Genomic DNA, 12,606 nt, shown 5'->3' with positions numbered 1-12,606 from the left:
TATGAAATATAATCTGATTTTAAATGATGGCTGGGAGGGAGAAAGAGGAATATTGTTTAATGGGTACAAAGTTTTAGGTTGTAAAGATGGGAAGATGAAAAAGTTCCAGAGCTGGGTAGTGGTGATGGTTGCACAATAATGTACTTAATGGCACTGATCTGTACACTTAAAAGTGGTTAAAACGGTCAGTTTTAGGTTATGTATGTTTTACTACAACAACAAAAAATTGCTGTTTCCAGTTTTATTAAAAATGAGAAGCATTATTATATTTTTTCTTGTGATGAGCACTTTTAAGATTTATTCTCTTAGTTATTTTCAAATATACAATACAGTATTATTAACTATAGTCACTGTGCTGTGCATGACATCCCCAGGACTTATTTATTTTATAATTGGAATTTGATAACTTTTAACCCCCCTTCACCCATTTTGCCCACTCCCTGCCTCTGGCAACAACCAATCTGTTCTCTGTATCTATGAGCTTGGTTTGGTTTTGGGATTTTGTTTTTTTTTTTTTAGATTCCAGGGAATCAGTATTTTAAATTTGAATTGTATGTAAGTACACTGATTGGGTTCTGAGACATCTGCAGTCTTTATGCAGTTAAACAGTTAAATCTGTAATTGGAATCAGTATTTAAACACCCTGCTACAACTGGCCATGAGACCTTGAGCAAACCAGCTAGCCTTTCTGAGCCCCATTTGTAAAAATAAAGGGATCGGAGTAAATGTGTTTTAGTTGTTAAATAAGGTAGATGACTCTCTACCCATGACATTGTATCTTCCAAAGGCAACCAAAGCAGTATCTCCCACCTGACAGGCACTTCCTATGTGTGATCTCAACAATTCACCCTTTGAGAAGTGGGCTCTCTGCTCCCTCTGCTGAAAACCAGGTGGACTTTTATGACTAGTAGAGTATGGCAGAAGAGACGCCCTGATTTTGAGTTTAGGTTATCAAGGTGTTGCAGCTTTTGTTCACTGGAATACTCACTCCTGAAGCCTTCCCTCTGGATAAGCGATCTGGCTGCCCTGAGGTGGCCATGCTGGGAGGAGTCCCAACCAGCCTCCTGGAGAAATCACTGGGACAGGCTGCAGAGAGGGAGCCTGCCCCACCCCCAGCTGCTTCAGCTCCCCTTCTCCCATCCAGCTCTAGCTGCCAACTGATTTCAGACACATGGGAGATCCTGAACCAGAGCCACCGCCAAGCCTTCCCCTAATTCCTGACCCTCAGAAACCTCGAGAGATGATAAAATGACTGCTTGATGTTTTAGGTAGCAGTGAGAGCTAGAATACTACTTATCCCTCTTACAAGTGTATTTTTCTCAATGTCACCAACATACTGTATAATTTTCCAGTTTCTTCTCTTTCTCATCTCTCTCGAGTGTGAGCTCCTGAAGACAGAGATTTTGGTGTGTTTTGTTCACTCCTTTTCCACATTGCCTACCACAGTGCCTGGCACATAGAAGGTGCTCAATAAATACCTGTTAATAAATAAAAACGGTGGTAGAAGGGAGGGGAGAGACCCGTCCAGCTGTTCTAGACATAGTCCCTTATTTCTTTATCCTGAAGTCCCAAGTCCACTTTCTACTCATGGAATTTATTGACAATGATTTTGAACTTTGCCTGGTGCTTTCTGGGGGAAGAACAACAGTAGGCTTCTTTTCATATGGTTGGGCTCTTGTTTTTCTCCTCTCTTTCTTTTTTATCAATATATTCTGGTTTACCCTCTATCTTCCAAGATTTTCTCAGTCTTCTCAGTCTGATAGTTTATATTTTCTTGGTTTTCTAAACTATCAAAGTTGGTTTCTTGTGTTTTGTTTTGTTTGGCTGTGCCACATGGCTTGCAGGATCTTAGTTCCCCGACCAGGTATCGAACCTGGCCCTGGCAGTGAAAGCATGGAGTCCTAATCATTGGACCACCAGGGAAGTCCCGATGTTGTTTTCTTTTTGTTTTTTTTAGGAACTTTTATTGAGATACAGTTAAACAATAAACAGCATATATTTAAAGTGTACAATTTGGTATCCCAATCTCCCAATTCTTTCCCCCCCAATCCTCCCCGCTTTCCCCACTTGGTGTCCACATATTTGTTCTCTACATCTGTGTCTCTGTTTCTGCCTTGCAAACCGGTTGATTTGTACCATTTTTCTATAGTCCACATATATGTGTTAATATACGATATTTGTTTTTCTCTTTCTGACTCATTTCACTCTGTATGACAGTCTCTGGTCCATCCATGTCTCTACAAATGTCCCAGTTTGTCTACTAACTTTGGGTTTTGTTTGCTCTTCTTTCTCTAGTTTCTTTAGGTATAAGGTTAAATTGTTTATTTGGGATTTTTCTTGTTTCTTGAGGTAGAATTGTATTGCTATAAGCTTCCCTCTTAGAACTGCCTTTGCTGCATCCCATAGGTTTTGGATCATTGTGTTTTCATTGTCACTTGTCTCTAAGTTTTTTTTTATTTCCTCTTTGATTTCTTCAGTGATCTCTTGGTTAGTTAGTAGTGTATTGTTTAGCCTCCATGTGTTTGTGTTTTTTACAGTTTTTTTCCTGTAATTGATTTCTAATCTCCTAGCGTTGTGGTCAGAAAAGATGCTTGATATGATTTCGATTTTCTTGAATTTACCAAGGCTTGATTTATGACCCAAAATGTGATGTATCCTGGAGAATGTTCCATGTGCACTTGAGAAGAATGTGTAATCTGCTGTTTTTGGATGTAATGTCCTGTAGATATCTATTAAATCAAGCTGATTTATCATGTCATTTAAAGCTTGTGTTTCCTTATTAATTTTCTGTGTGGATGATCTGTCCACTGGTGTAAGTGGGATGTTAAAGTCCCCCATGATGATTGTGTTACTGTTGATTTCCTCTTTCATAGTTGTTAGCATTTGCCTTATGTATTGAGGTGCTCCTATACTGGGTGCATATATATTATAATTGTTATCTCTTCTTCTTGGAATGATCCCTCGATCTTTATGTAGTATCCTTTCTTGTCTCTTGTAACATTTTTTATTTTAAAGTCTATTTTATCTGATATGAGTATTGCTACTCCAGCTTTCTTTTGATTTCCATTTGCATGGAATATCTTTTTCCATCCCCTCACTTTTAGTCTGTATGTGTCCCTAGGTCTGAAGTGGGTCTCTTGGAGACAGCATATATATGGGTCTTGTTTTTGTATCCATTCAGCCAGTCTGTGTCTTTTGGTTGGTGCATTTAGTCCATTTACATTCAAGGTAATTATCAATATGTATGTTCCTATTACCATTTTCTTAATTGTTTTGTTTTTGTTTCTGTAGGTCCTTTTCTTCTCTTGTGTTTCCCACTTAGAGAAGTTCCTTTAGCATTTGTTGTAGGGCTGGTTTGGTGGTGCTGATTTCTCTTAGCTGTTGCTTGTCTGTAAAGCTTTTGATTTCTCCATCAAATCTGAATGAGATCCTTGCTGGGTAGAGTATTCTTGGTTGTAGGTTCTTCCCTTTCATCACTTTAAATATATCCTGCCACTCCCTTCTGGCTTGCAGAGTTTCTGCTGAGAAATCAGCTGTTAACCTGATGGGAGTTCCCTTGTATGTTATTTCTCGTTTTTCCCTTGTTGCTTTTAATAACTTTTCTCTGTCTTTAATTTTTGTCAATTTGACTACGATATGTCTTGGCATGTTTCTCCTTGGGTTTATCCTGCCTGGGACTCTCTGCACTTCCTGGACTTGGGTAGCTATTTCCTTTCCCACGTTAGGGAAGTTTCCAACTATAAACTCTTCCAGTATTTTCTCGGATCCTTTCTCTCTCTCTTCTCCTTCTGGGACCCCTATAATGTGAATGTTGGTGCGTTTAACATTGTCCCAGAGGTCCCTTAGGGTATCTTCAGTTCTTTTCATTCTTTTTTCTTTATTCTTTTCCACATCAGTGATAATCACCATTCTGTCTTCCAGCTCACTTATTCGCCCTTCTGCCTCAGTTAATCTGCTATTGGTTCCTTCCAGTGTATTTTTTCACTTCAGTTATTGTGTTGCATATCTCTGTTTGTTTGCTCTTTAATTCTTCTAGATCTTTGGTAAACTTTTTGATCTTTGCATCCAGTCTTTTTTCGAAGTCCTGGATCATCTTCACCATCATTATTCTGAATTCTTTTTCTGTAAGGGTGCCTATCTTCTCTTCATTTAGTTGTTTTTCTGGGGTTTTATCCTGTCCCTTCATCTGGTACAAAGTCCTCTGCTTTTTCATTTTCTCTATCTTTCTATGGCTGTGGTTTTCAGTTCCACAAGACGAAATACTGCTGATACTGCTTGATAGTGCTTGATACTGCTGTCTGCCCTCTTGTGGTGGAAGCTATCTAGGAGGCTCATGGGTGCTTCCTGATGGGAGGGACTGATGGTGGGTAGGGCTGGGTAGGGGGAGCTCAGTAAGACTTTAATCCGATTTGGTGGGTGGAGATCAGTAAAACTTTAATCTGCTTGTCTGCCAATGGGTGGGGCTGTGTTCCCACCCTGTTGGTTCTTTGGCCTGAGGCCACCCCACAGGCTCTTTGGTGGGGCTAATGGTGGACTCTGGGAGGGCTCACCCCAATGAACATTTCCCAGAACCCCTGCAGCCAGTGCCCCTGTCTCCTCGGTGAGCCACAGCTGCCCCCCACCTCCGCAGGCAACCCCGCAACACCAGCAGGTAGATCTGGTTCAGTCTCCTATGGGGTCACTGCTCCTTCCTCCTGGGTCCAAAAAAGCACACTTTTTTGTGTGCCCTCCAAGAGTGGAGTCTCTGTTTCCCCCAGTCCTGTGGAGGTCCTGCAATCAAATCCCACTGGCTTTCAAAATCTGATTCTCTGGGGATTCCTCCTCCCGTTGCTGGACTCCCAGGTTGGGAAGGTTGACATGGGGCTCAGAACCCTAACTTTAGTGGGTGGACTTCTGCGGTATAACTGTTCTCCAGTTTGTGAGTCACCCACCCAGTACTTATGGGATTTGATTTTAATGCGATTGCGCCCCTCCTACCATCTCATTGTGGCTTCTTCTTTGTCTCTGGATGTGGGGTGTCTTTTTTGGTGAGTTCCAGTGTCTTTCTGTCTATGATTGTTCAGCAGTTAGTTGTAATTCCGGTGCTCTTGCAAGAGGGAGTGAGCGCACGTCCTCCTACTCCGCCATCTTGATCCTATCTCCCCGATGTTGGTTTTTAAAAAACCTTTTAAGGGTATCTTTTGTATAATCTCAGTGGCATTTTAGACAGAGAGAGAAATAGATGCATGCTCAGAATGCTGTCTTGATACAGTCCTCACTTTTAATAGCATCAAGTCTGCAAAGAACAAAACACTTTATTTGGGGGTCTAAGAATTGCAATTCGGGGGACTTCCCTGGTGGTCCAGTGGTTAAGACTCTGCACTCCCAATTCAGGGGGCCCAGATTTGATCCTTAGTCAGGGAACTAGGTCCTGCATGCCGTATCTAAAGATTCGCATAGCGCAAAGAAGATCCCATGTGCCACTAAGACTCGGCACAGCCAAAAATTAATTAATTTTTTAATTAATGAATTTTAAAAAAGAATTGCAATTTGGGAAATACAGGTTTGGGTAAAACAGAGCATTCTGGGGAAGAGAAAGTGTCAGGGGCTTATAAAGGCAAAGGCCACAAGGCTGTACCCTGACACAAAAAAGGAAACAGCTGCCCTTAAGTGTTAGGCTGTCACGAGTTGTTTTAGGGTAAGGGTCCAGTAAGTATCTTCTGGTAGATGTTCTGGATGTCATCTAGGACAATTATTGGTCAAAAGATCAGATTCTATCCAGATTGAGATGTGCATAAGTCACGCTTCCTCGGTGGCCTCCTGGGTCCATTTTAGAGAGCTCTCTTAGTAATACCAACTCCATTTTGGTTTTCCTTTCACACTGTTTTAATCAGCACATAAAGGTTTGTGCCTTATAACTTTCTTGCAAAGAGGTTTCCACCTTTTGTCAATATAAAAGTGTTTAGTAGGGTTGCCATTTTTCTAAAGCAGTTGTACCAAATTCTGCTCCTACCAGGAATATAGGAGAGTTCTAATTTCTCCACATTGTCATTAGTACTTGACATTGTCATTCTGTTCAAATGTAGCAGTTCTGGTGGATATGTGTTGTTTTCTCATTGTGGTTTTATTTCGTGTTTCGCTGATGGATAATGATGTTGAGCTTATTATGTGCTTATTGGGCATTTGATAATTGTCTTGAATGAGATTCTTGTTTAAGTTGTTTGCCCATTTTTCATTGGGTTGTCTTTCTCATTGATATTTAGGAGTTCTTTACATATTCTTAATACAAGTCATTTGTCATACATATGGATAGCAAACATCTCCATATATAGGGCTCTACTTATTCACTTTCTCAATGGGGTTTTTGTTGAACAGAAAGTCTTAATTTTAATCATGTCTCATTTACCTTTTTTATTCTCATATGATTAGTGCTTTTTGTGTTCTTTTAAGAAATCTTTGCTTAGTTAAAGGTCATAAAAATATTCTGCTTTCTTCTGGAAGCTAGGTTCTTTTAGCTTTCACATTTAGGTCTTTGACCCACTTCAAAATAACTCTTATATATGGTGTGAGGTAGGGGGTCAGGTATCCCTCTGCCTCCCCATATGGATATCCAGTTACTCTAACATCATTTATTAAAAAACAATCTCCACATTAAATTTTGGTGGCACTTTTGTTGAAAAATCAAATGACCATATATGTGGAGGTCTATTTCTGGACTCCCTATTATGTTAAGTTGGCACATACATCTGTCGTTGCAAGAATACCACATTGTCTTAATTATTGTAGCATTATAATAAATCTTAAAATATGGTAATATAAATCCTTCATATTTGTTTTTCTTTAGGATTGATTTGGCTAGTCTGTATCCTTTGTGTTTCCAGATAAATTTTATAATCAAAGTCCATTTTTACACATATACACAAAATCTGCTAAAATTTGATTGGGAGTGAATTTATATGTTTGTTGAGAATTTTTGTCTTAACCATATTAAGTTACAATCCATGAACTTGAGAAATATATGTATATATATATATATAAAATCTGTGTATATTGAGGGTTTTAATTTCTCTTAATTTTGTAGTTTTTAGCGTAGCAGTCAAATCTTTTTCATTAAATTTAGTTCTGTTTTGTTTTGTTTTGTTTTTTTAATTTATTTTTGTTTTGTTTTCAATGCTAAGGGAAATGATATTTTTAAAATTTTCATTTCCAATTGTTTGCTGTCATTTCTTTTAAACCATTTCTTTCCTGTTCTCAAGATTTTTATTTTGATCTATAAGTTGACTAGAAGTCTTTCTTGAATTTTTTTTCCAGGAAAGGTGTGATAGTTATTAAAACTATTGTATTAGTTTTACATGTCTGAAACTGGTTTGTGTTGTTCTCAGCTTTTCAATAACCAGTGTTGTGGTTGGACCCGTCTTTGTGATTCTTACTGTGATTGCAAGATGCCCTTCAGCAGTGGTCATCAGGGAAAAAAATAAAGGTTTATTACTAACAAGACCTGGAAATTACACAGCACACCTGGGGCCGCTCAGTGAGAATGCAGGGAGAAAGAGAGAGAACAAGCTCATGGGCCTGGGTTCTTCTTTTATTGGGATTCAAGATCAGGGCCATAGTTTTGTGGCTCACTCTTTACTGGTGAATTTAAAACAAGAGTGGAATTTAAAGCATGCGAAGAGAAAAAACAAATGGCCCAATTGGTCAGTTATTGATATCAACCAAGATCTCTAAAACAAAGGAGCCTCACTGGACATAAAACAAGTTATCTGGGGATAGATTTGGGGGGCATTTTATCTCAATGTCTAGTGAGGATTACTCCACAATCTTCTCACATTTAAAGTTGTAGAATAAAAGGCTGTTGTCAGTCTGAACTGCATTTCTTTTGTGTATAATCTGTTTTTCTACACAAAAGATTGTCTGTTAGACTTTCTCATCCCAGGAATTGAAAATTTTCCTCACCCCATGCCAGCTGTGGTTATTTTTTCATTAGTTTGGCTGGCATTTGGTGAACACTTTTGATTGAAGATCTCAGATTTTTCTTCAGCCCAGAAACATCTTCTCCCACTATTCCTTTGATTGTTTCTTCTCTGATCTTTCCTTCTGTGACTCTTCTTGTTTATTGAAGGAATTTGGCCTCCACAGGTCTTATATTTTTGTACATTAATTTTAATTGCTTCGTCATTTTACTCCTTGTTCTTGGAAATTTTGTTGGGTCTTTTGGTTCACTAATTTCATTTTCTGTAATAGCCATTTCACCATTCACTGCTTTTATTAAGCAACCTTAAAATTTGAAGTTCATGCTTTTCAGTGCCAATGACATCTCAAATAATTTCTTTTTGAAAAAATACTGCCTGTTTTTGTTCTATAGAGTCATTGACATCTCCTTCCTCTATAGCTATATTCTTCCTTCAGTTCCTCTTCTTTTATCAGTCCCTAATCTTCAGGTAGAGAAAACAATTTTCCCTTTACTTTTCCATCTCACTCATTCAGTGTGTGATAGTTATTTGTTTATATGTTGCCTCCCTTGTTCTTCTGTGAGCTCCCTAAGAATAGATCCATATTTTTCCATTTTTATATCATGGCACTTGGCACAATGCCTTGATGCCTTAGGTCCTCAATGAAAGATTGCTGAGTTGAACTGTGTGTTATTTCTTAAAATTGGATGGCAACTGGGGAAGGGCATGAGGGATCCTTTCGAGGTGATGGAAATGTTCTAAAACTGCAATGTGGTGATGTTTGCACACCTCTATAAAATTACTACAAGTCATTGAATCATACACTGAAAACGTGAATTTGGTGTTATGTAAGTATAATTTAATAACGCTGTTTTTTAAAAAAGACAACTGATGGCAAAGATGTGCCAAAGCCATTGCTGATGCTGGAAAATTGAACAAGGCTACTCAATATTTCAATTCCTAAGCAAGGAATAGTAGGGATATATTTTTTTTTTTATGTTTTCTCTAAAGTCGATCATTGTTGCCTGCAAGAGGGTTAATGGGGTAAAAGGTTGTTGACTGCTGTCAGATATGAAACTCCCAGATATTTGTCCCCTTAACGTGGGAATGGTAAATACTTTCAACCGGGTTGCCAATTGCAGTCCATTATAAATATTTGCTTGGAGCACTGTACCAGGAAGGATCATAAATCAATGTCTGGATGCAGTGGTATAAAATGTGGTGATGGGTTATAAAAATTGGCCAGGGAGACTTCCCTGGTGGCACAGTGGTTAAGAATCTGTCTGCCAATGTAAGGGACATGGGTTCGATCCCTGGTCTGGGAAGGTCCCACATGCCCCAGAGCAACTAACCCCGTGCGCCACAACTACTGAGCATGTGCTGTAGAGCCCACAAGCCACAACTACTGAGCCCATGTGCCACAACTACTAAAGCCTGTGTACCTAGAGCCCATGCTCCACAACAAGAGAAGCCACCACACTGCAAAACCCATCCACAACAATGAAGAGTAGCCCCCACTCGCCACAACTAGAGGAAGCCTGCATGCAGCAATGAAGACCCAATGCAGCCCCCCCAAATTAATAAAATAAAATTTAAAAAATTAAAAATTAAATTATATTAAAAAAAATCAGCCAGGTATTCGAGGGAACAGAGTTGTGTGTGTGTGCCATGTATGTGCCCTCCCACACCAGTGTGATGTCACCCAGCCAGCCTTGTGGGGGTAGGTCAGCCACCACTGGAGGTGGGAAATTATCAAGAAAGTGTAATGGAACCTTGTGTTTTGTAATGAAGGGAAGTGAGAGGGTAATGAGCTGGTCTCTCTCTGTGTCAGCTACTCCTCAGGACCACATGTAAGAGATGAATGTGAACCGGGGTTATTAATCAACTAGGGTTACCATAAGGAAGGACCACAGACTGGGTGGCTTCAACAATAGTTTCAGAAGCTTGAAGCCCAAAATCAAGGTGTCTGCCACTTGATGAAGTCATTTGAACATTCCCGATGTTTTTTTGTGTTTTTCAGAGGCTTTCTGAATGAAGCTTTCATGAAAGGAGGCCGGGATGGTTCCAGTGCCCGTGTGATGAGGGGAGAGATCACATTTTCCCAGGTGCCGTGACATCTCTTAGACCCCCTTGAGGAGGCGTTCTGTGCCTACACACCTATCTCCCCCACTGACTGTAAGCTCCGTGAGGGCAGGGCCACGTCTGCCTCACCCATTTACCCCTTATAACACTTAACTCACAAGACTGGGCTGGAGACATTTAAGGCTGGTTTGTTGTCTCTTTCAGCCAAGCAGAGGGGCATGTCCCAGTGACTAAGAAATTTAAAAGCCCTTGAAGATCTATGCCAGGGAATTATAACAGCCAGACTAGCTTTTTTTTTTCCCTCTGTGGTTAAATACACATCACATAAAATTTACTGCCTTGATCATTTTTAAGTATACAATTCGGTAGCGTTAAGTATATTCACATTGGGTAACCAACACCACCACCCATCTCCGGAACTCATTTCATCTTGAGAAACTGAAACTCTATACCCATTAAACAACAACTCCCCATTCCTCCTTTCCCCCAGCCCCTGACAACCACTATTGAACTTTCTGTCTTTGTTTAGCTGCTGTAAATATCTTATATAACTGGAATCATGCAATATTTGCACTCTCGTGACTGACTTGTTTCACTTGGCATAATGTCTTCAGGGTTCATCCACATTGTAGCATGTGTCACAATATCCTTCTTTTTAAGGTGAATGATATTCCATTGCATGGATAGATCATATTCTGTTTACCATTCATCTATCAATGCACATTTGGGTTGCTTCCTCCTTTTGGTTTTCATGACTAATGCTGCTAGGTTGCTTCCTCCTTTTGGTTTTCATGACTAATGCTGCTAGGAACATGTGTGTTCAAATATCAGTTCAACATCGTTTTCTTGGGTATATATTCAGAAGAAAGATTGCTGGATTGTCATAAGGGTAGTTCTGTTTTTAATTGTTTCAGGAAACACCATACTGTTTTCCATAGCGGCTGCACCCTTTCACAAGGTGCACATGGCTCCCAGTGTTTCCCCATCCTTTCCAACCTATTATTTTCTGTGTGCTTGATAGTAATCATCCTTAGAGTAGTTATTTTCAGACAAGGCCACTGGGTTAGGGGCAGTTAGTTAATAACCATGTGATGGGTGGACTTTGGAATCTGAGGTTGGGATCATAGCTCCCACTTACCGTCGAGTGAGTGCGGCAAGTCACAGAACCTCTCAGAGTCTCAGTTTTGCCATCTGTGCAATGAGATCAATAACACGCTCCACCTCCTAGGTTGTTACGAAACGTGAAAAGTGCTTCGCACAGTGCCCGGCACATAATCAGGGCTCAATAAATAGTCGTTGTTACCACAACCTCAATGTTTTACAATTGCAGTATCGTTTTTGGTTATTTTTAAATAAAGTAATCAGGATTTAAGACCACTTGAATTTTCAGTTAGTGCCTCGGAGAAGAAAGGCTGTCAAGAATCTACAAGAGCACAGATTAAACAGTCCGTAATTTTTAAAAAATTTATGAATTACAGCCACCTATCAGTCTAACAGGGAACTTGGGGCCCATTGTAATAGGAAACAAAGCCCATCTTTCCTGTGAAGACAAGTATGGTCTTAGCATGGAGAGTGTAATGAATCATAGTCACTTCAAAACTCTTCCTATACACACACACACATTTTGGCAACTCATGCCTGAAAACTGTGATGATACCATTGGGAATAAACATTACCGAAGCTTGAATCAATTTTAAAAAAAGCTGCTGTAATGTTGTTGAAAGGTAAGGAAAGGGGGAAATGGTATGAATTTCCTTCATTTACATGTGGCTATACAGTTTTCCCAACATCATTTATTGAAGAGATTGTTCTTTCCTCATTTATATTCTTGGCTCCTTTGTCATAAATTAATTGATGCGTGGGCTCAATTAATTTTCTGGGCTCTCTATCATTCTGCTGTTGATGGGTATTTGGCTCGTTTTCAGTTTGGGACTATTACATATGACACAAGAGTACTACAGTGATAGCATATAAACATACCACAATGCATTCTGCTACTAATGGGTGTATTCATTTGCTAGGGCTGCCATAACAAAATACCACAGACCAGGTGGCTTAAACAACAAAAATTTATTTTCTCACAGCTCTGGAGGCTAGAAGCCCAAGATCAAGCTGTCAGCAGGGCTGGTTTCTTCTGAGGCCCTTCTCCTTGGCTTGTAGGTGGCTGACTTCTCCTTGTGTCCTCACATTCTTTCTTCTGTGCTTGTCTGTGTCCTAATCTGTTCTTATAAGGACACCAGTCAGATTGGATTAGGGCCCACCTGTGACCTCAGTTTACCTTAATGACCTCTTCAAAGACCCTCTCTCCAACAACAGTCACATTCTAAGGTCCTGAGGGTTAGGACTTAACATGAATTTGGTGTGTGGGGGTGGAGGGACACACAGTTCAGCTCATAACAGGGGGATTTGGGTAGTTTAGAGTTCTTAGGAAAAGTGCTGCTGTGAACGTCTTTGTACATGTCTTTTGGTGAACATATGTAGACACTTAAGCTGCGTGTATGTCAAGGAGTGGAATTGCTGCATCGCAGGGAATGCATGTGTTCAGATTTAGTAAATGCTGCCCAAAGCTTTTCCAAGTGGTTGTAGCAGGTGA

General features: G+C 39.9%; 1 protein-coding gene across 1 annotated transcript in view; it reads left to right on the top strand.

Annotated features, from left to right (window-relative positions):
• EPHX2 (epoxide hydrolase 2) overlaps positions 1 to 12,606 on the top strand; it is a 66,992-nt gene that overhangs the window by 5,787 nt on the left and 48,599 nt on the right. Inside the window, exon 2 of the mRNA XM_057724105.1 lies at positions 9,952 to 10,036. Within this exon, the coding sequence (XP_057580088.1) occupies positions 9,952 to 10,036 (85 nt within the window). The remainder of the gene's footprint in view (positions 1 to 9,951; positions 10,037 to 12,606) is intronic.

The sequence above is a fragment of the Hippopotamus amphibius genome, chromosome 2, assembly GCF_030028045.1.
Source record: "Hippopotamus amphibius kiboko isolate mHipAmp2 chromosome 2, mHipAmp2.hap2, whole genome shotgun sequence".
Lineage (NCBI taxonomy): Eukaryota > Metazoa > Chordata > Mammalia > Artiodactyla > Hippopotamidae > Hippopotamus > Hippopotamus amphibius.
Note: the sequence above shows the minus strand (reverse complement) of the source record. Positions and strands in the feature narration are given on the sequence as shown.